At 34.2% G+C, this 24,799-nt stretch overlaps 1 protein-coding gene and 1 long non-coding RNA gene across 33 annotated transcripts in view; both read left to right on the plus strand.

Annotated features, from left to right (window-relative positions):
• Positions 1-24,799, plus strand: part of ARB2A (ARB2 cotranscriptional regulator A) — a 382,974-nt gene that overhangs the window by 100,065 nt on the left and 258,110 nt on the right. For 23 of the 32 annotated variants that reach the window (XM_070571447.1, XM_070571452.1, XM_070571445.1 and 20 more), the window contains 2 exons: positions 1,531-1,596; positions 7,478-7,669. The exons of 2 other annotated variants lie outside the window; for them this stretch is intronic. In XM_070571447.1, coding sequence (XP_070427548.1) covers positions 1,531-1,596; positions 7,478-7,669 — 258 coding nt within the window. The remainder of the gene's footprint in view (positions 1-1,530; positions 1,597-7,477; positions 7,670-24,799) is intronic. 7 more of the 32 variants (XM_070571439.1, XM_070571444.1, XM_070571448.1 and 4 more) reach the window with 1 other exon arrangement.
• Positions 14,555-16,169, plus strand: LOC139075348 (uncharacterized). The gene is made up of 2 exons (XR_011525686.1): positions 14,555-14,641; positions 16,010-16,169. It is a non-coding gene; the product is annotated as an uncharacterized lncRNA (long non-coding RNA).

Raw genomic sequence — 24,799 nt, forward strand, 5'->3', positions numbered from 1 at the left:
GTCTGGCGAAGGTATAATGAACATAATCGTAACTACTACATAATTCAGCAATACTACTCCCATTACTAACTAGCAGATTATTGCCTAGTTGTAGTGTCGGAGCCTTTGAAATTACCATTACCAGCCAAGATAAAGCTGTTCTAGCATACGTCTAATATACTGTTGCTAAAATGAATGGATACGTATACATAGACGAAAGAATTTTGGACTCCTTAAAGAAAGCAGCATAGAGAATCTATTTTAGATTACAGAATACAGCAACAAAGCAATTGACATCTTAATTTTCTAAAAAAATCATCTTCTGATTTTGTTTCATAAAATTTAACTTTTAATTATGTACTGCTAAAATTATTCTCTGAGATATTGTGCACAGATGATTAAAGACATTTTTGGAGGGAGAAACACTCCTTAAAATGACCATTAAAGCCTATTAAATCATTGCCTTTACTCCAGACATCTCTTTCTTCCCTCTCTTTTCCTTCCTTAATAGAAGTAGTGTATTAGTTTTCTATTGCTGCTGTGACAAATTACCAAAGATTTAGTAGATTAAAGCAACACAAGTATCTTACAATCCTGTAGGTCGGAAGTCCAGTATGAGTGTCACTAGACTAAAATCAAGGTGCAGACAGGCTGTGTTCCTTTCTGGCACCTCTAGGGGGAGAATCTGTTTACCGCTTATTTAAGTTGTTGGCAGAATTCAATTCCTTGCAAGTGTAAGACTGAGGTCTTGTTTCTTACTGGCTGTAAACTGAGCGTTGTCCCACCTAGTAGAGGCACCACACTTCTTGGCTTATGGCCTCTTCCTCCGTCTTCAAACCCAGCAATGGCTACTCTAGAGCTTCTCACTCTGCATCTTTCTGAGACACTGTTTGTCTGTAGCTGTCCACTTTTAAGGGTTTATATGATTAGATTGGACCCACTCAGATAATCCAGGATAATCTCCCTATCTTGTGTTCTTAACTGTAATCATACCCACAAAGTCCTTTTTACCATGTGATGAGACATATTACAGGTTCCAGGAGTTAGGATGTGGACCTCTTTGGAGAGCCATGTTTCTCCCTACCACAAACAGTAATACTAACTGGTGCCTGACTTTACTGGATCAGTTTTCCTTTTCTGTTTAGAATACCTCTGACCTTTCCCTGTTTGATTCAGTGGATACCAAAGAGGTGTTAGGATTCAGAGTCGCGAGAGGACTGTATTAGATATAATACTTACAGCGAAACAGATTCTAGACACGCTGAAGAAAGAAAATCTGCTTTTGGAATATTGCTTTGAAAAACAAAGTCTTTGTATATTTTTGTGAGTTTACATTAACTGGCCCTAATCCTTAGTATTACTTAACGTCCATAGTTATTCACACAGTAGCAGGAAGTGAACCATTACAGATAATCAGCAGAGAGTCTCTTAATTTAGTATTAAAACATTCCAAGATAGAGAGGTACTCATTGAGAACAATAACATAATAGTTTATGTGAATTTTGATAATGGGCAACATTGCATCTTAATGTTTTATTTCTTTTTACCTAGATCATCACGAAGTATGTATATGATCTCCTGGAAAAAGACTGTAATTTGAAAAAAATCTTTATTCCAGTAAGTCCAATTTTAAAAAATGTTTATTTATACTTCCAAATGAAATAGTTTTCAATTCAGAAGAAAAATTTTTAACTTAACTGTGATAAGTTTAAATGTTAAGGTCCTAATGTGTTGATATAAGATAATATTAAGTGCCTGTCAGTATACCTCATCTCATTGTGCACAATAGTTCCTAAAAGGTAATACTCTTTTAGTCTAAATGAAAGAAATTCCGATTTCCAATCTTTTTTGAAAATGATGATACAGTTAAAAGGACTACTTCTTCCTCTACCCTTTCTCATTTCATTGGTATGCTTTATTTTACTTATCTGAAGTAAACCAGTATACTTTTTATTGCGCTAGACATTCACCATCTCTTTAATCATTTCATGATATTTTAAAATTATATGTTTTATTTCTATGTTGTTTCCTCTGCACATTCCCAAATCCATTTCTGGTGCTTCCTGTTTTATAACACTGCTCCTTCCTTTTTTGGCAGAACACTTTTCTGAAATTTTGCACATTTTGCCATTTCAGAGTGAAAAAGTTTAAGATTTGTTCTCTGACTCAAATTCTCAAAAGGAATTTTTTAAATGTAAAAGAGGAAATATTAAGCTATCAAATGAAGAAGTAGTAATCTTATGGGTGAAATGACGGTGGGACTAGATTAGGTGATCTTTGCTGTCCCTGACAACTCTTTGATTTTATGATATATGAGTGTCTGAAAGACTTAATGAAAGTAATTATTTTAAGGCATAAAACTTTGCATATGAGTAATTTCATTTACATGAAATTTTGCGTGAGATTTTTAAATTTGGGGGGTAATGTTATTCTGCTATGAACTGGAGGTTTTGAGGATTTATTAATGCTATCACATCCTCGCAAATTAATTCCATAGTTCAATATTTTAAAAAAGAAATCTATTTTATATTTAATTTTCTATAGATAAGCTCAAGTGCTGGGTCACATTGTTAATCATTTATTCATTTATTTATTGATTCAACAAATATTTATTTAAGGGTCTTCTAGGTGCCAGGCACTGTTCCAAGTGCTTGTGATGTAATGGTGAATAAAATATCATTTTATGTAATTACTAGGCCAACCCCTGTTTATTTGGAAATTTTCCTTCCTTTAGAAATACATGAATACAGGGTGTAGTGGTTAAGTTCATGCACTCCGCTTTGGTGGCCCAGGGTTCACAGGTTTGGATCCTGGGCACGGACCTACACACTGCTCATCAAGCCATGCTGTGGCAGTGTCCCAAATGTGAAATAGAGGAAGATTGGCACAGATGATAGCTCAGGGCCAATCTTCTTCAAACAAAAAGAGGAAGATTGGCAACAGATATTGGCTCAGGGCCAATCTTCCTCACCCTCCCCCCCCAAAAAAAAAGAAAAGAAAAGAAATACATGAAAACCAATATTATAGTATCTTTTGGAGAGTTAATATGCCAGTCTTCTTTGGATTCAAACCTCTTTTTTAGTTTTTTGTTTTTTTGAGGAAGATTAGCCCTGAGCTAACTGCTGCCAATCCTTCTGTTTTTGCTGAGGAAGCCTGGCCCTGAGCTAACATCCTCTACTTTACATGTGGGACGCCTACCGCAGCGTGGCTTGACGAGCGGTGCCATGTCTGCACCTGGGATCCGAACCAGCGAACCCCAGGCCACCAAAGCAGTGGTGCGCACTTAACTGCTGCGCCACCAGGCCAGCCCCCTTAGTTTTACTTTAGGTCTACTGTTTTACTCTATTAAAACTATATATTGAATTTGATCTTCTGAAAAGGCAAGGTAGAATTTTTTCCTTTTGTCCAGTCTTCCTTTCTTGTTAATTTTAATTCTTTCAAAGTTTCCAAAGAATGATATTTAAAGACCCTTAGGTAAATTCATTGTTACAACACAATTGATAACTGAGTCCTTTAACTCTGTAATACTTTTAGTTTCATGGAAACTTTAAACTCAGCCCCCTGGATTACAAGAACAAATCACAAGATAATTGACTATATAGATCATGTTATATGATTGTTTCATTAATTGTCTTTATAGAAAACCTGAGATTAGGTTTCAGAGGACTTTGTTTTCTAGATCTGATTATTTTCCTTTCATTTAAATTTAGACTATAAAGCTAATAAGCATAGAGAAACTTTCCATAATATAAGACCTATAATAAGTATCATGTCCATTTTTGATTAGAAAAGATTCCCTAATTTTATAAACTAAAAAGAAACCAAAAAAATTTTTGTTTTAGGAAATAAATATCTCTCCTTAAATTATTATCACGTTTTACATAGCTGTGAAATTTTTCTTCTGTAACTAATAATTTTCTCCTGAGTTCTCTTAAATCCCAAAAGCTAGCAGTAAGAGTAGTTTTTCTCTGTTTTTTTGTACAGAGTTCTTTTTTCTAAAGGAATACCACCAAGTTCTTTTTTTCCCTGATGATGAACTAAGTTTTAGTTTTCTAGTTGAACTATTTAATAAGGAAAGAAAAACTCATTTTCTGTTTTTGTTTTTTTAAATAATAGAACTTTATAGAAACCCATGATTTGATGGTAAAGCTCATGATCATGTCTCATGTTTACTCTCCACCTCACTTATATAGGTACAAAATATTCTCAATTGTAGTATCTCATACTTGTGTAGAATATTGAATACATGAATTAACTTAATAATTTAACTACAAATTTTCATTCAGTTTTTTCAATCATGTTTAAATGAACATCAAATTAGTGGGATTCATGAGTATCCCAAAATGAATTTTTTTTTTTAAGATTTTATTTTTTTTCCTTTTTCTCCCCAAAGCCCCCCAGTACATAGTTGTATATTCTTCGTTGTGGGTCCTTCTAGTTGTGGCATGTGGGACGCTGCCTCAGCGTGGTTTGATGTGCAGTGCCATGTCCGCGCCCAGGATTCGAACCAACGAAACACTGGGCTGCCTGCAGCAGAGCGCGTAAACTTAATCACTCGGCCACGGGGCCAGCCCCCAAAATGAATTTTTAACTGCTAAAAATTGTTTAGTGCAGTCTCACTGACCAATTGGTGTTTGAAGGTGATTGGTCAATAAAGTGAGGCATGGCACACTGGAATGACCTTTACATGTATTCTTTAATGAAAGCTGAGCTTAATGAATTACCATTGTTTCAAGATAAATGGCCTTGGAGCAGCCATTTCCAAACTTCATTAAGTTAATGAAGGAAAATTTATTATATAGATATTTACTATTTAAAATTAGCACTGACTTTTTAAAGTGTAACTTTTGTTACCAACTGCAAGAGTCAGAGTTCTGTGTTAAATTGAGATGAATATTAGCCAATGACCAGCTCTTACACCTCAATCATTAATACCATTACATTGTTCATTTTCATTGTTTTTTTCGCTTGAATATTCTGATGTTCTCATATTTTACAGTCAGCTTTTCTGGATGTTCAAGTAACAAGTTTTATTCAGTTTTTCATGGCTACCTTAATTTGCCCCTTAAAAATGCTTCAACGGCATTATAATATAAAAAACACATTTTGTCTTCTGAAAATAAGTACTCTTCGAATTTTAAAGTGATTACTGTGGAATTTAAAGTGCCAACATTCCATTGCTTAAAAAATTGACTCAGTTCCTTGGTAAAAGGGGACTTAGTTAAATAGAAGAAGGGAGCAGTGATCAGCACCTGCTGGAAAGTCTATAACTCCAGGTTTTTTCATTAAGATAAACAGATGTCCATTTCCATAGCTATTCCAGGATCCATTAAGGCCTCACTGACTTTAAGAGGCACTTTTAATTCTGTGTGTTTAGACATAGTCTTGGGTAAATGAATGACTGGAAACCTCTGTGGCCCCTTTTTTATTGTACACTGACAGCTTTGCTTTTTAATTTTTTCCTTTGTTCTTATCACCATTTTCTTTTTCTTTTTAAGCCACTTAGAGTGATTCCTCTGTTTTCATATGTTTGTAGGTAAAAGGGAATTTTTCTTCTAAGGTTTGGTTTTCTCCTGTCTCTCACCCACTTCTCTTCCTCTTTGACTTCAGTCATGCCTGCCGTCATCATCCTAATTTCCTTACTCCGGATATCGCATGCAAGTGAAGCTAATGTGATCGTGTTACACTTCTTACTTCTCTTCCTACATACTTAATTACTAATAATAAGATACAGTTCTGTCATTTTAATTGTTAGCACTGTGTAACTCTTATAAGATTCTTTATAATCATGCATTGGTTTAATCTTCAATATATGCTTTCTGAACCAGGCAAGTATTATAACCAGTTAAAACGATGCATTATTTAGTTAAATACTTTTAAAGGGATTTGCTGGTGATACTTGATAAGATTCCTTAGTCCAAAAGTTCGTTTATTGCTGTATTTACTAAGTGCCTACAATGTGCCAGCCTCTCTTTTAGGCATTGGGAATGTAGTTGGATACAAACAGAAAACTCCATGCCTCCTCAGGTTTACATTTTAGTGGAGGGAGCAGATTGCTAATAAATAGTTATACAAACAAATACATGAAATAAAGCATACAACGTGTTAGATTGTGGTATGTGCTGTGGAGGAGAATAAAACCGAGAAAAGGACTAGGGAACTCTTGGGGAGATGTTTAAATGGGGTGTTCAGGGAAGGCTTCACTGAGAAGAGGGTCTTTTTCTTAAGCCCTGTGGCCGTGCTCTTCTCGCTGAAATAAAAATAGCTAAGCATCTATTTACTGACACCAGTCTGATTGTTTTAGAAGTAGAGAAATTTTAATTTTTTTCTCTTCCTGGGAGTAGTGACTAGGAACATTTAGAATCCAGGGCATTTTTTGGTATCTAAAATTTTTTTGTCTATTTCTTATTTTGATAATCATATGAATATATATAGATAGTGTTGATGAAGTGAATAGCTATTGCATTACACTGCATGTGGACTCACCTTCTCTATTTGAGGATGTGTATATTACCAGCCATCAAGACTTTAGTTTCTGGCTGTGACCTGGCTGCACAAAGCCTTGCATTTCCAGATACTAGCCACTGCTGGTGTGGAATACCGCTGAATGCGTGCAGGGCATATGTGATAAAAGGTGGGGAAGTTATCCCTTCCTAGAAATCTTTTGAGTCTTTCAAATCAAATCATACATCATCTAGTTTAAACCTAAATATTAAGTACATTGAAAATGAATAAAAATATTGACTTTTTATCCCATAAATAACTAATACATAAAATAAGGTTACTGGAATACACAGATAGTATTCCTTCATAAAATAATTGTTATATAAATTGTGTATTCACACTCTGAATGAAATTTCAAAGTCCGTTTACATAGAAAAGTTTTTTAAATTTTTTAAATCATTCCCTCTCCCATATTTTAGAAGTTTAATAGTATTCCTGCATAGCATATGATTTTCCAATAATTTTGTTCTCCAATTGGGTTTTTGTTTTCTATTATAGGGCAGTATACTTCTATTATAGAAATATAGACTTAATAGCTGTGTGACCTTGGGCAAGTCATTTAAACTCTCTAGGTCTCAATTTCTTCATCTATAAATGAGTATAATAACAGTACCACCTTAATGGGATTGTGATTGAGATAATATATTTAAAACGTTTAGCATAGTATCTAGACCACTGAAATACTCAAAAGTAGGTATTTTTATTTATAATGATAATACTAAATATACAATAATAATGTAGGGAGACATATGTTTCCAATATTCTTTTTTCATATTTTTATGTTTAAATTACTATCTGTCTTTTTTGCTCATCTACCTTGTATGTAATTGTTAATCTCTAGTGGATATTTTAATTTTATTTTAAAGTTTTTTTTACTTCTATTATTCTGTAATAGCCATTCTATAATTTGTAGTAACCATTAGTTGTTTTCTCATTTTATGTCTATGCCTGATCAGAAAACATTTATTTATTATTTAATTTTTTTTAATTACAGGTAGATGCCACTGAGAGTGAACCAAAGAGTTTTATCTTTATGAGTGAGGATGCTTTGACAAATCCACAGAAACTGATGGTTTTAATTCATGGTAGTGGTGTTGTCAGGGCAGGTCAGTGGGCTAGAAAGCTTATTATAAATGAAGATCTGGACAGTGGCACACAGATACCTTTTATTAAGAGAGCTATGGATGTAAGTGCAATTTCCTTTATATTTTTTTGGCATTTTGTCGCTCTGTTTTATTGTATGTTATAAATTATTTTATCATGTCTCTTCAAAAGTATATCCTAAACATAATCTTATCTTTAAATTGTTATTATTTGTCATGAAAGATTATTCTGCATTATTTTGCAGTTACAATTTAAAAAAATGGTATCGTACGTATACAAAGATTTAGATAATGTCTTTGAAGTGAATATTTTTTATTCTAAATTTTTTGTTTATTTTTACATAAAATATCACTTTGACTATCAAATACTTATCAGTATTGGAAATACTTCTGAAAAAAGTATCTTGACTAATTTTGTAAATCTTTGCCTGCCTAATTTAGTGAATTTGGAAACTAAAAGAAATCTACTACCTTAAATTAATCTTTTTCTTTAAAAGAAGAGTTGGAATAAATCAGAGTTTTTTTGTTATTTCTTTAACAGAACTCTTTAGAGCCCACAAATAAAATGCCTTAAGCATAAGACATAGACATACAAAATGGTAAATTGCAATGTTTACTGAATTACTTCATTCTTATTTAAATTCAAACTTTTTAGAAATTGGTATTTTAAAATTGTGGTCAAGGTTTTCTGTCCTCTAATAGTGAAATTGTTTATTCTGACCTAGCATTGTTACATCTTAATATTTGGCTACTTTTGTTTTACTGTCTCATTCTTAAGTTCTGCAACAAATAGCCAAATTTTGCAAAGTGTGAGTTTCTCTCACATATGAGTAGAGGTTTTCTTTAGAAAAAAAGCGAAGTGGCATCTTGTATAAAAGGTTTAATATAAGAACATAAAGTTATTCAGTAATATGTGTGTGCATGTAAGCTTTATAAGAGCTATGTTACTACATTTTTGTAATTAAAATTGGAAAGGGATTCTTGATACACTGATAAATGCAAAGGTCAAAGATAATATGTTCCATACTCTGTTAATTCTGAAATATAATAATAAGGCCCAGCCCAGCTCCTAAAGAATATTTTTGGTAATAGATTATGAGGGCCTTAAAATGCTACAAGGAGACTTTCTTAAGTTAATTGTGTATTTTTTCAGTCTTCCTGGATATACAAAGAACACAGACATTGCTTTTGATTGGTTGCAAGCTTCAGTAGTGCATTTTTAGTAGAATTTAAGTAACTAAAATAATTGAAGTTTAGATTGAAGTAACACAAAATATTAAACTGTTTCATGTTTCGAGTTACGAATGGTGAAATCAACTCTTTCTCTGACACATTGGTTTGTGATTAGAACAGATCTTGTCGATGTATTTTAAGAACATTATATGTGGAATGTGATCACAATTCATCGAATATTTGAAAATATAATTGAGTAAAGAAGATCAGGTATTTGTAATAGTATTTGGTGAAATATTTTATGTAATTATGTTGTCCCTTCTACTAGATCAACTAAGCCTTTCCCATTCTGGAATATATTTTGTCATAGAAGTTTTTTGAGGAGGAAGAGTATATGAGACGCCATGCCAGACATCTTTGAACAAACTGTCTGTTGACATCCCAAACAAAAGGGAGGAAGTTTGTCAGTAACGTTAGAGTAGTGAGGAGTTTTGTTCTTATAAGTAGGAATAGTGTTTTGGGGATAAGAGCATTTCATTGCCTTAACTTTTTTCTGCTTTTCTCTGTCGTAGCATCTCATGATTCCTTGAAAAACAGCAGATGATTTCTAAGTACTTTAGCGTATTTAGTATTTAGTATGTTGTGTACTTTGAAAATTTTGTTTATATACTTTATTCTCTTTATTTTATAAAAACTGAATATGAACTTTATTGTGGTAACTTTCTACCTGGTGAACATTTAAAGATGGATCTCTCTTTTTAGTCCAGATAAAGTGATTTTATTACTTTGGCTTTACCTTTTCCTAGTGTTTTTCTGGCAGTTCTTCAAGGGCAGCTCTGCGTTTGTGCATGTATGTTGAGAGGGACAGCTAGGAAAAAGGCTGCTATTTTAGGAAGCAGGCAGAGGAAGACTAATAGGGAGAAAGAAGCTATCTCATCCTTACTTTTTTTTTTTTTAAAGATTTTATTTTTCCTTCTTATCCCCAAAGCCCCCTGGTACATAGTTGTATATTTTTAGTTGTGGCATGTGAGACGCCACCTCAGCATGGCCTGATGAGTGGTGCCAGGTCGGCACCCAGGATCTGAACCAGTGAAACCCTGGGCCGCCGAAGTGGAGTCCTCGGCCTTAACCCCTCGGCCATGGGGCCGGCCCCCTCATCCTTACTTTTTACTCAGATTAGCTCTACTTGTTTTTACTTTTTTGAATTTTTTTCTAAAATTGTATTTAAAGAAAGGTTTCCATAGTTTATAAAAAGGCTGGGAGTCACTACTCTCTTGTTCATGGTCTGTCAGTTTTCATATCGCAACTGAAGTAAATTCTACTATTTTTCAGGCCAGACAATACCATTTCTATTCAGGGTTGTTAATAATATTTCTGCGATATTCCTTGCAGATTTTTAGTATAAGATTAAATGCCCTAAAATTGGATTCTCATCACTGAAAAGTTAAAACTTTTCTCCAGCACTACAACCCTCCCTCTAACAGGACTGTTTTGTTAAAAAATATTATGTTTAAATCTGTAGAGCCACTTTGGTTGAACCTGGGGTGAGGATTAGAACCACTGCCACAACAGCCCCTGAGATTTCTTCCCTGAACCCCGGAGCTCCATAGATCACTGTTTGAAAACTACAGATATTCCACTCCTTGCATTTTAGATACTTTAGAACTTGGTTATCAAAAATGTATTAAGATTTCATACTGGAGAAATAGTACATATCAGATAAATCCCACAGTACTTCTGAGGTTGCCATAGCTAATATTTTTAGTGTGTAACAATCTTCATTGCATAATATTTGGAGTAAGAAATAGTATATCATATAGCCAAGTACTAATTATTCAGTGTCTGATTGTGCAGTTTGAGAGTTACTCATACTTGTGTCTTCTTTGATTTTTTTCTCATATGCATCTTTTTAGGTATTTCAGTTGGTTTCTATGAAAGAGGCAAGGAAAGTAGGTGACACTTAAGTCATTTAATTACTAATTGCAGGGGTGGAACAAGGGTGCAAAATTTTTTTTTTTGAGAAAGATTAGCCCTGAGCTAACTACTGCCAATCCTCCTCTTTTTGCTGAAGAAGACTGGCCCTGAGCTAACATCCATGCCCACCTTCCTCTACTTTATACGTAGGACGCCTACCACAGCATGGCTTTTGCCAAGGGGTGCCATGTCTGCACCTGGGATCTGAACTGGCGAACTCCGGGCCGCTGAGAATCGGAATGTGTGACCTTAACCGCTGCGCCACTGGGTCTGCCCCAGGGTGCAAAATTTAAGGAGTCAATCACTCTCAGGGTTGTGCAGTGCTTATAGGACCCTGAGAGTGAGTGCTTCCTTAAATTTTGCACCCTAGGCACCTCACTGGTCTCTCTGCTTTGACTGTTTGAGATGTACTGTCAAAAAGTTTTATGGGAGCCGGCTGCCTGGCCAAGTGGTTAAGTTTGCACGCTATGCTTCAGCGGCCCGGGGTTTCACTGGTTCGGGTCCCAGGCGCGGGCATGGCACCGCTCATCAGGCCATGCTGAGGCAGCGTCCCACATAATTCAGCCAGAGGCACTCACAACTAGAATATACAACTGTGTACTGGGGGGCTTCAGGGAGAAGAAGAAGAAGAAGAAGAAAAAGATTGGCAACAGATGTTAGCTCAAGTGCCAATCTTTAAAAAAAAAGAAGTTTTATGGAAAGCAGTTTGGGAGCCACTGGTCTATAGTGTCAAGTGTTACCATGCATCAGAATCACCTGTGAGCTTATTGAAACGCAATCGCCCTGTCCCAATCCCAGATTTTGATTCAGAAGGTCTGGTTGGGGCCTGAGAATTCACATTTCTGAGAATATCTCAGGCGATGCTTATGCTGTTAATCTGGGCACCACACTAGAATGACTGGGTAGGTAATAGTCTGTGGATTGGATGAGGATTTATTTATACTTTTCAGGCTCTAGGTATAACGGGTAAGGTAGAACTTGATGGCAATTATATTATTATGACAGATAATAATAAGTTCTAGAAAATGTTTTATAATTAAATCAGTGGAGAAGTAAAAGTTTAAATACTTTAAAAAATGCTACTTAAGTGATTCATATCCAACATGACTTAAAATTTAATTTTAATAATTTCATGAGAATTCTGATTACTTCACTAAGCCTACATTTTTCCTAATTTCTCATATCTGGATTATTCAGAAGAATTTACTATTTCCATAATTCCTTACTTTGAGTATAATTTTCATACTGTTAGGTCTAAGTTTTAAAAATTAATACTATTTTTATTAATGTAATTTATACAGTTTGGGTTCTATAACATAGTGGACTGAGCTAATTAATATGTACTTCTCTCTCCTACTAAATACACAGAAAAATAATGGATAAAATGGATAGCAACAACAAAAATATGAAATACCTAGTTATGTTCAAAAGACGGAAAAGACATCTTTAAATGCTTGACTATAAGAAAGAACTTAAAGCCACAGTGGTAAGTCCCTGGAGGGTGTGGCAACCCAAAGGGGACAGCTGCTGAGATATAAGCTCCAGCTCACATAGGCTCTACATCACAGCTTTGGGCCTGAGAGTCAGGAGCTAAAACCAAGACCTCTGGATGTGACTAGGGCCCTGGAAGTTTCTGCCTTTTCGATTTTTAGGGGGAAAAAATCAGCTTATGGCCCAGAGGTGAAAAGAGGAAATTTCTTTGCCAGATGTGCCAGGTGGGGTAAATAAACAACCTCCTTTGGGAAACAGAAGCCACAGATCCTAACCCAAAAGTGGATCTGGATTTGCAGTTTGAATTTAGACAGCTTACTTAGTGTGGGAATCTCAAGCAATGTAAATTCATGTAAAAATTGATTCCACACTGATGAAACTCCTGGAGCATCAGCTAGAAGCATGCATAAAACTGCCAATAGCAAACTTTACAACCCAGGGTGAATCCCTAAAGAAGATGAAGTTATAGTCGAAAACTAAAAATTATATGTGAGGAAATGATTTGTCACAAAAAAGAGTCAGGTCGTGCAACTATCAGATATAATTGAAGAGAGAATAAGTAAGTCCAAAGCTAGAGTTGAGGAATACAGCATACAAAATATAGCACAGAAAAACTGAGAAAAAAATGTGATAGAGATGGAGAATAGAATAAGATCTAATACTGCTCTAACAGATGTTTCAGAATAACAATAGAAAAGAATGAGAGAGGAAGCAATACATTAGTAGTCAAGTATTTATGAGAGTAAAAACAAATCATTGTTGAAGAAGCATGGCATATCTTTAGCAAGAGTCTTAAACGAAAATAAATCTACACTTGAAATTTACTAGAATAAAACTGCAGAATATCAGAGGATACATGCATTTAAAAGTCCAAAGGGATATATCAAAATAAGATGATCCTTTCCTAATCCTTCCCTACCTGTTAGTTCTGTCCTCTAGATATAATCACTCAGTATATTTTGGTGTTAGTTATATTCTCTGTATCCATATTTTTTAATTATAGTGTTATCTCTTGATTTATCAGTCACTGTTATGGTAGTCAAGAATCTCCCATTCTCACAGTTTTTGGGTTAAATCAGCAATCAACCTGTACAATATTACTACTACTTTAATATTGCTTATGGCTGAGCCAAGTAGGTACTGTTGTTGTTTTTCATTTTTGCTGCAAGTTTGTTTTCGTGGAATTAATAATTTCCTAATTTTTCTTTTTTTCTATTTTTTTGGTAATAATTACTGATTCGTATGTTATTTGGCCTCTCAGTAATTTTTTACCTGGCCAGATTTATCGGATAATCTTATAGTTTCATGTTCTTCTTCTGGAGAACTCTCTTTGGGAACCCTGGGGACTTTTGTTCCAGTCTTGACTGGTCACTTTCTAAGCCTACCTGTCTCATCCTGGGACTCTCCTTAGATTCTGTCTTATGTTTGACCTCCTGCTTCCTGGATCTAATGACCCCAGAGTTTTGGATATATGCTCTCATTTTTTGGGAGCCATCCAAGAGTGAATGCAAGATAAATTTTGGAAACATATTTCTGAAAAATGCCTTTATTTTACTTGTTCACTTTATTTTAATAATTCAAGTAGGCATGGAATTCCAAGTTGCAAATGATTTTCATTCTGAAATTTAAAGGCTTTGTTTCATTGTCTTCTAGCTTCCAGTGTTTTAATTGAAAAGTCCAGTACCATTCTGATCCTGAATTCTTTTGTTCCCTTCTATGGAAGCTTCTTTTCCTTCTCCCTGGTGTTAAGAAATGAATCATACTTCTTTTAAGAAATTTCCTATGCCTTGGTGTAGGGTTTTTTTGATTCATTGTCTTGGGCACTTAGTGATTCCTTTCAATCTGTACTGTACTCATGGTCCTCAATTCTGAGAAATTTTTTTGTTCTTTCCTGATAATTTTAATCTCTTTTTCTAGAATTATTATCAAGTGGTTTTGGAATACTAGATTGAGTCTATAATTGTCTTATTTAATTGTCTATACTTTCTATCTTATTTTTCATCCTTTTTTGCTTTAGTTTCTGGGAGGTTACATGCTTTATCTTTTAACCCTTCTATAGAATTTTTTAATTTCTTCTCTCAAATATTAGTATGGAGCTCTCGTTTTATTCCTTTTGTTAACTTCACCATAGTACACCTGATTTGAGCTGTGTATCTCTCTCTTTCCCTTCCGTGGTCTGATGTCCTTCTAGTCTTTCTCTGGATGTGTTTATTTAAAGGGAAAACCTCTAATCTGTTACAGGGCTGGCTGCATAATATGAGATTATGACCTGTTTTTGGGTTTGTTTGTTTTTGGGGGGATGGGGAAGTGCACCTTATGTGAACTTACAACTAGTGCCTGTTTTTAGACTCAAGGCCTACCCCTACTTTCCAAGATAACTGGCACCCGAGTTTCTGAGTTTATCTGAAATTCTGTGGGTGAGTCGGCTCATTTCTAGTCATTACTTTTCTCCAAAGGCACCTAAGTTTGAATTTCTTCTGTAATACCAAGCCAGTTCCATTAGCTTACAGTTTTCCAAAGTTTATTGACATCTGTATCCTCTTCTCTCCCCTCCCATTTGCTTTGTCCTGATGGGTTAAAACCTACCCTCTTTTTTTTAAACTAATATTTTAGTGTGATTTGTGGAAGGAATAGAGATAATCAAAAGAATTCAGTATAGCATTTTAATTACATCTTTGTCATCTGGTTGTTCCAGTGACAGGTAGTCACTTTGCAACTTATATCTTTTTAAAACAAATAACATTAAAATAATTTTCTGTATAGCAAAATGCTTTGAAACCTCGGAAAAGACATCCTATCTCGCAATATTCATCATACTAGGATATTTCGGGATTTTCTTTTAGAAATCATTATGATTATAAGGGGACTAAATCAAAGAATACATAAATTGTTGCTTGACTCTGATATGAATTGCATACTTCAAAAGTTGATGTAGAGCTTTTTAGTTTTTAAATCATTTGCTTCCCTTTTGATAATCTATAACTTAACTTTTGTATTCTGGCTCTTGACTTTTTGATTCCTCTTTTGTTCATCTGTTTTGGGTTTTTCTCCCTTTTTCGACAGGCATATTTATAAAGCTGATTGATTACAGTATTAGGATTTTTTTACCAAATATTTTCAGGAAGCCATTATAAATGGTTGTCTAAGATACGGTATGATCTTTTTTAGTAATTTGAGTAATAAATTTTTGGTAAAACCTTCTGCCTTTAATTCCTAGTCTTCCAACTAAGTACTATAAGATTTTGCTATTTCAACATAAGTGTTTGACAAAGTTTGTGGCACAGAAATTTTCAGAGGATTCTGCTGGTTATTGGTGTAGATAGTAGATAGGCATAAGAAGTGCCACATCAGTATAGGGCATAGCTTTTATTTTTAAGTAGCAGTGCCGTCTAGCAGCGTTTGAGAAATTATTTAGTATTTATGTAGTGCATGCAGAATATAGTTTGGCAGGAGATGCATGTTTAAGGTTTCAGAGACCTCGAAAATATGAAAATTGCTTGGAGCTTTTAAATATATTTTTGTTCAAATGACTTATAGGCTTTGATGGGGTCTTTTTTTGATAGTCATTCAAAGCATTTGTGGTATTAAAGAAATGCTTATTAAAACAGGGTGCCGTCTTTCAACATATAAGGTTGGCAGAAAAATTGGCAATAAATTGTATGCTAATACCAAATTTAGATATTGGTGGGGATGTAAATTGAATCAGTCTTTTCAGATGGCAGTTTAGTTATATCTCCCCAAATCAGATATGCATATTAACCTTTGACTCTAAATTCCATTTGCAGGAACTTACACAAAGTATGTGTACAAGGATGCTCATCACAGCAGTGTGTAAAAACACAAAACTTCTAACCACCTAAATATCCAGTGGAGCGGGAGTCTTTGATTTAATGATGGTATATTCATATCATGGAAGACTATGTAGTTATTAAGAAGAACGAGTTATAGCTGTTTGTATGTGTGTTCATTCTTATGGCATGATATCTAAGAGTTACTGGATGAAAACGCAAGAATGAGATCATTTGTTAAAAATTACACTTAGCATGTGTACACATACATCCACATACTTACATGGATATACATTGATGTTCCTGGAAGTTCATGCAAGAAACCATAAGGTTTCTTCTTTTACTTTTCATTTTCAATTTTTTTTTCTTTGAGCAGGTATTACTTTTCTAATTTAAAAAGATGTTACTTTTTTGATTAAAATTTTCTTAAAGAATATATTCATGATATGTACTATAGTAATATATTTAACCATTTCTAACAGAGTTTAAATGTTTGATTATAAAACTACAAGCAACTTCTTTAAATAATTATTGATTTTTTCCCTTAAACATTGGCTGAATTTAGACCACTAAAATTGACATTTCCAACTTTTAAAAAAAGAAGTGGTAATTTTTTTTTCGTATTTGAAGTATAGACTACTAAACTATAGGCTGAAACCAAGAGCACTGCTTCCATATTTTAAAAGTAAACTTTGAGAGAAACTATCAATTAGTCAAAGAATATGTAAGCTGTTACATTATAGACTTCATAAAAGATTGTTCAAGTCAAGAATTCCAGAAAAGGTTAAAAGCTTAGCACATTACTGAACTGACAAGGGATATGAGGCCACACAGCCCCCCGTGCCAGCAAAAGAAAACAATGAAATGACAGCTCAAGTGTTTGGAGAGAGGTTGTTAACGACAGCTTATTCCTTTATGATTTCAACTCTTGACAGAAGACAGGTCTGCTTGTTGCATCATGGCAGATATATCATTACCTTCTGGCCCTGTCAGGACTGAGCTGGGGGAAGAAAACTACTTTCAGTTTTGAAAATCCAATTACCTTCTGGAATTTTGGTCACTGTTTCTGAGATAGATGTGGATAGGACATTCTGTGATAGCTCTTTGCATAGGATTATTCTTGAGTACTGAGCTAATTAGCTAATTAAGCATATTCTTAAGCTCTTTCTGTAGTCGAGTGGAGAGCTAGCTATAACAGAATAGACCACCTTGGTATTCTGACATCATCCCCTCCAAACTATTGTAAAGCCTCGTATGCCCTAATATCTATTCCTCTGCATATGTTTATACCTGACTTCAAATAACTTTTAAAGTAGACCTGGGCCTTTACTCTAAGTGCAAAAGAAAATACTGGATTTTAAAACAGGCACCATTTTTATGTGAAAAAATATTGGTTATAATTTGGTTACAATTTGGTCTATTTCTTGGTTACATGCGTATTTGAATTCTTCTGTTTTTTCCTTGGCTAGCTAAGAAGTGACTCTGGAGACTTAGAAAGAGAAGAGATGGTATGAGTTTTGAAAGTATGTCAAAAACCTTGAGGTTTGTGTATGATCAGAATTTCAATGGAGGTTAAGATGAGTTTAAATGCATAGGAGGCAAACATAAAAATCTTGTTTAATTTCTGTCATGTTGTTCTTTGTTGAGTCACTCTGATGTCTTTTTCAAATCTGCTTTGCTCTTGAGCTTTGTGTTACTATATCCACCATCTGTATTTTCTCCCCTTTTTATTTCGCTTTAACTGCTGATCCCTTTTCTGTGGGCCTGCCTTTAATATCAGCCGAAGCAGTTTGAATTACTGAATCAAGGCTATTTTGGGAGTGAGAGCGTGTGTAAGATTGTGCAGAATGAGATGCTCTGGGTAGAAGGTAACACCTCTTGCAGTTCTGATGGATGCTCTGGACACTTTCTAGGACTGGAGAAGCCATGACTTGCTCCAGGGTTAAACTTTTAAAATAACTTCCCTAGGGACAAGTGTTGTCAATAAAATGGAATAATTAATTGACAATTCTTGAGTAGTCGGGTTTAACAAGAAAAGATTAAAGATAGGGCAGCTTTGCAGTTTTCACTGTACTTTTGGTTTCTTTTGGTTTTTAGCCTTTATACTTTTGTTTATCTTGAACATGATTTTAAAAACTTAATTACTTCCAGTATTAATCAGTTTATCCAGTGAATTATTTTAATTTGAGGAGAACTAAAATGCAATGTGTGTCAGCCATTTGTAGTAGGAAGGTGTTAAATTTACTTGAAATAATTGAGACAGTGAATTCTGGAAGGTAGGTAATTTGTTTATGAAAGTGTCATTTGTCCTTTTAGTTTGTCACCAAGCTTTAGCTTAAATGTATTATGTTTACTTATCACTAAAAAATGTTTTAAAGAAAACAATGTTAAGGGAATTTAAGGATAAATAATTATTAGTTTCCAAGGGAGTTGTTTGGTAGCATTTCGTGCTTCTGATGTTATTTGGTGATGATTTTATTCACCTGTTTACATGATGTAAATAAAAGTCATATTTAAAAATATTAATTCCTCAATAAATTGCCTATTTCAATATATGATATTAGGAATTCTAACTAGTGCCTAATTATGAGTTGAAAATTTAATATGAAAGACATATCTATTAATAACTTATTTTTTATTTGAAATATAACTTTTCTTAAATTAAGACTGGATTTTAACAGTAATTCTAGTAACAGAATTAATAGTTAATAGTAACACGCCAGTATTTTAACTCTATTTTACATAGAATATGTAGTCTTTTGTTTTCTTGGACATAAAACAAATTACTACTGAAAATTTGTAGTGAAGTGTTTGTGGTGAGAATTAGGTGGAGTACCTTGGAAAACTTTGTATATTTAGAATCATGTACTTTTATATTTTGAAATAAACTCTTGGGCTGGCCCAGTAGCCTAGTGGTTAAGTTCACATGCTCCACTTCAGTGGCCCAGGGTTTGCTGGTTTGGATCCCAGGTGTGCACCTACACAACGCTTGTCAAGCCATGCTGTGGTAGCATCCCACATACAAAATAGAGGAAGATTGGTATGGATGTTAGCTCAGGGCCAATTGTCCTCACCAAGAAAAAAAAATCTTAATAAACTCTTAGCAGTTTACTCCTCATGTATATATAATCAGTAACCCCATGCTGTTAAGCATGCATTCAGAAACTGGCAATCTTAGGATCTATGTTATCACTTTGTGTTTATAATCTTTATTGAAAAGGAGATAACTTGTTTATGAACTTGATATACAGGGATGAGTATGCCTCATGAAGCTTAAAGCCTGTGGAAGAAAGCTTCAAGTAGTATTAATAAAAAATAAAAAGTACAAGCAGTATTGTGTTAATAAAAAACACATAAGTAGTATTGTGTTAGGTATACATTCTTCAATTTAAAAAAACTGATATAATTTCAGGGTCATTCAGATTTGACCTTATAAGATCATAAGATTTAAGCCAATTTAGTTAGAAAAGCAATGTAGAAATGGCACAGGACAGCAAACTATTATTTGTTTTGTTACCTAGAGTTTAATTTATGATGAACATACATGCTATAATTTTAATTCTGAATGAAAATGTTACTTCACAATTTATTATTTTATAAATCAAAACTACAGAATGAAATATTCTCTTAACATTACTGGAGAAAATTAATATTTGTAAGAAGCTCTCCTTTGGCCTTTTATTTCTACAGTAACACAGTGATAAAAAATAGTGTAAGTGTGTCTCCAAAAGAAACTTATTTTACAAATTAGGGAAAATACTGTTAAGTAAGCAATTCAACTTTGCTTCTCCTCTTGATAATGAAGACAATTGCTTTTGTTAGGATTTTCACAGTTTACCCATGTTTAATAGTGTGACTGAAGCTTTTAAAATAACTCTATTACATTGTTATCTTTATGCCTATTTAAAAAAATTCTATTAAATTATCCTTATGATTACATGTAGATATTGGAAACAGTTAAAAGTAAAGAATACAATTTAAGATATTAAGTTATATGTGTATGCATTTATGTATTTCTCTTATGGTACAGCTTGAACATAGGATGTTAAGTAATAACTCACTTTGATAAGAATCAATTTATTGCTTTATAATTAAAAAAAGATATCTTTTGAAACATATTCATGATTACACCATATACACAAACACATATCCTACATATGTACAAATATCTGTGTTGGTTAACATTCCAAATTGCTAACCCAGTAGTGTTGATTTTCTTTTTTTTTTAAAAAAAACCCTATTATTTGAAAGACTTGTCAGTTCTGTTGGGAAATGAGTACTTGCTTATTCATACCACAAGCTGCATATTTGAATAAAATTATCTTTTCTTACAATGAATTAGTCTTGAAAATATTTAAGAGCACATTTATCCGGAGAAACACATGCTGAGAACATTTTTAAACTTTCTTAAAGAAAGTTTAATGTACTTCCTAGTTTGCATTTTCTGATAGTAAGAAAATGTCTTTTTATTGAGCTTTCGATGCACATTTACTTAGTATTATAAGGGTTTGAAAATGTACTGCCCTTTTGAACAGTGTGTGTTGTTTATGATCAGAAACTTAAAGAAATTAAATACTTCTATCAGAACAAACTTAAACTATTGGTAATTGTCTTTTTTTTCCTGGAAATTAACAGATTATAACATCAAAGCCTGTATAAAGAGGTATATAGTAGGTCATTTGCTGCTGCAGGCGTATTTTCTCTCCCTCCAGGATGCATTTGTTTAGCTTCTCACACTTTCTGCCTGTGGCACTGTATGGTGAAATTCAGACATGCTCTTCCCCTCCAAGGAATCTCAAGGGTGGAGGATAACTTATACAAAATTAATAAATGGTGTTGCTTTTTCATTATCACCCATCTGAGGCAATTTTCAGTGTTCAGTTTAGAGAAAAAAATTGGGTTGTGTAGGAAGCACTTACAACAATACATTAACAAGTTTAAAGCCATGAGTCAATTTTAAAAAGGAAACATATTTTGAGATAGTCAGTACTATTAAACAATTAAAAACATTGACCCAGTAATTTTTAAGGCTCCTTCTTTTATTATTTTGGTGTAATAAATTCATAAAATTTAATCTTGGAAATGAAAAACAAGTGTAGTGTTTGTATTTTGTGGTGACTAAATTAAATGAATTAGTTCGTTTACCCAGAGAGGAGGTTTAGCTATGAGAGTTTGTGTATTAGAAATTTAGGTTTACTCTTCAGGTGAATCATTTTGCTTCCTCATTTTCTTGCAACATACTACAGAAACAATTTTATAGGAGAGAGAAAAATGGGCGTGAATAATAGTAACCTGTTACACTGTTTGCTTCATAATGCTCAAATCTGTATAAATACCATAGGTAGTAGTATTTAAGATTGCTTTTGGAAAAGAAATTATATATATAATAAATGATTGTGTGTGTGTGTGTGTGTGTGTGTGTGTGTGTAGTCTTAACCCCTTTTTCTTTGTATTCCTGGAGAACTGTTTCATTAGCGCTAATATTGCTCTTTGCAAAAAGTCTTTTTTCCTTACATTTAGATGCTTTTGAATTGTCTTATGACAAGTAATTTTAACATTAAAAATTGTTTTAAAGAAGCATTTAGAAGAAAGCCACATCATTGTCTTAAGCTTCTGCGACTCAATTTGTTACTTTTTTAATGTACAGGAGCAATACAGTTAAGCCTCCTAAATACTATAGCTTTAGGAAGTATCCTGTTAGTTTAGGATATATGTACCATACTGCATCTTGTCACAACTTGCATTATAATAGCAATCCTGTTTTGTTAAATTTTATGGGTATGCTTCTGGTTCCCGCTAAACTGTGAGCTCTGTGAGGGCAAGGACCAGGCATTTTCACCATTGCGTGGCAGTACAGGTTAGTAGATAAGAACACAGAATTTGGGGTTAAACATTCCTAGTCACCAGGTTTAGCTTTGTGGCTTAATAGCTGTATACTTGGGTCAGGTGTTTTTAACTGTTTAGTCTTGGTTTTGTAATCCATAAAGTGATCATAATAATAATGCCAAACTCATAGGATTATCCTAAAGATTAAATGATGAATGTATGAAACGTGCACTTACCACTGTGCTGAAAGCTGATGTTTAAAGCTTTTTATGGATGGAGAGATATATGAATTTTCATTAGCAAAAGAGAGAAATGTGATGGTTTATTGGCAGGTACCATCCTTTTTGTGAAATCTAGTAAAAGATAATAGTATGTGATTTCAGTTCCCCTCTTCTGAAATAGGAACATGATGCATACAAATAATTATGTCACATGAGGAGTACTTAATGAATGTTAATAGTGATAAAGGTGGAGATGGTAATTACTTAGTGTTTTCTTTTGTTTCTGGTTTGCTTCCTCTCTTTTCCTCTACAAATCCTGCCACTCTATATCCTATTCCTATAAATGTACGACTGGGTCTCTTCTGGGCATCAATTCGGTTGGCAGGGATTTTTCTGGATCCATATTATTAACTAGTCTAAGGACCCAGAGGACATGGGATTAAGTTGGTTTTAGCATTGCTATGGAGGTGTAGATAGACTTCTAATATCATCCTCCAAGGGTAACTGCACGTAGAAAGTAGAAACATAAGCATTCTGAAAATGATTTGTTTTTCAACTCAGAGTTGTTGATAGCAAAAATCTTGTTCTAACTATCTTACTCTGTGAGATCCCTCCTTCCAGCCATCCATCAATCCTGCAGTTCGTCTACAGATCCATTAAGTATTTAGAGGGCCAAGCGCTGTTCTCAGTTTAGGGAGGTACAATAGTGAGTAAAACATAGTGCCTGCCCTCAAGACATTGTGATTTAATGGGAGAGACAGGCAAATTCAGTGCAGTGTGATATGTACCAAAAACTGTAGGCATGGGGTACCAGGGGTGAGCATATGGAAGACATCTCTTAATGCCATGTCTGTAGAAATGCTTCCCAGAAGAAGTGATGTTTACATAAAATCCTCAAGTATGAGTAGGCACTTGGAGGTGAGGAGGTGTATCCCAGATAGAGGGTTTCATTGAATAAAGCTTGAACACAAGTTTGATATGAGAGGGAGAATATAATCTCTTTGCAGAGGTTATCAGGGCCTGATGTGTCCTCTTAAGATATTTGTAAATTGTCTTAAGGGTTATGGAAGAGCACTGAATGGTTTCTAAATAGAGAAATGATGTGGTCAAATTTGTGTTTTAAAAAATTAATTCTGGCACAAGCTTGAAGAGTGGATTCAGTGACCAGTGAGCTTCTATTGAAGTAAGATATGTAAGCCAAAACAGTAGCCTGAACTGAGGAACCAGTAGGCATGTATAGAACTGGAGAGGTACAGGAGCTATTCCAATGATTGATTGTACGTAGGAAGTGAAAGAAAAGAAAGAATCAAATACGACGCTTGGACTTCTGACTTGGGTAGTAGGGGAGAGGGTAGTATTAACTGAGTCAAGGAGTACTGAAGAGGGCTGATCTTTTAACATTGAAGGAGTTGAGAATCCTATTTTAGACATGTCATTTTGAGATGCATATGCCACTCTTCTCTTCCCGAGCCATAATGCCTGTGACTGCCTCCCCCACCTCCCTTTCAGACTTTCTCCATCACATCCCTCCGTGTCAGTCTACTGGGTCATGCAGATGCTTTGAAGAATTAATTTAGTGATGAGTCTAAGTCCATTGTTATAAAATTGCAAGAAAAGGCATAACTAATCACAACATTAATAGTATCTCCTAATGTCATGCAGATTAATTTATACTGTGATTTAACATGCTGTTACTTTTGTATTTTGTTTTCTCTGAACTTGTTTGTTGAAAAGCTGCTAAGCAAGGAGCTCATTAGATAATGGTGGAAAAAATTGTGGCGGTTGACATGGTCTTATGAAACCTACACAGAGACCAAAAAACATTGTGTTCAGTTGGATGAAACCTGGCTGCTACCATTTTATACTGATGTAGAAAAGAGATTAAATATATGGATATTTAAAATGGTCACATTCAACGTTTACAATATTTTACAATATTGTTCATGCTCATCACTCCCAAAGCAATGAATGCTGCATGTAACTTTTGAAAGTTGCGCCATAGGGAAGGTGTATATATATGTATACTTTCAAAATGAAAATAAGTAGTTTCCTCATTTCTTTAATAAAGGTGGCATACTAGATGGTTTGAATTGGTCTTCCTAGGTCTTAAATTGATTCTATAGATTCTGGTTTGTTTTTTTTTTTTTTGAGGAAGATTAGCCTGAGCTAACTACTGCCAATCCTCCTCTTTTTGCTGAGGAAGACTGGCCCTGAGCTAACATCCATGCCCATCTTCCTCTACTTTATACATGGGACACCTACCACAGCATGGTGTGCCAAGCAGTGCCATGTCCGCACCGGGGATCTGAACCAGCGAATCCCAGGCTGCCGAGAAGCAGAACATGCGAACTTAACCGCTGTGCCACCGGGCTGGCCCAGATTCTATTTTTATAATAGTTTTGTTTTCCTAACTCAGGCATACCTTACTTTAAGGAATCAATATATTGAAAAACTTTGGTTTTATTTCTCAAAAAAACTTAATTTAATTCTATTTCCCTTCTAATATTAAAATTTCCTCCTATTTACAAAGACAGATATTGTTTTGCTAAAGATTTATTACAGAGATGTTGTGAACATTGAATTCTTTTTATGTTTATATATTCATTAAGAGATTATTAACTGCTTGGAGAATGTAGAGAGGAGGTTGCTATGCTAAAGTGTTGATACCAATTGCAAATGCAGAGCTAGTGAAGCTCCTGGCACATAAACACATTCAGCAGCTTTTCATTTGATATGTATG

Source organism: Equus przewalskii, chromosome 13 (assembly GCF_037783145.1).
Source record: "Equus przewalskii isolate Varuska chromosome 13, EquPr2, whole genome shotgun sequence".
NCBI classification, from domain to species: Eukaryota; Metazoa; Chordata; class Mammalia; order Perissodactyla; family Equidae; genus Equus; species Equus przewalskii.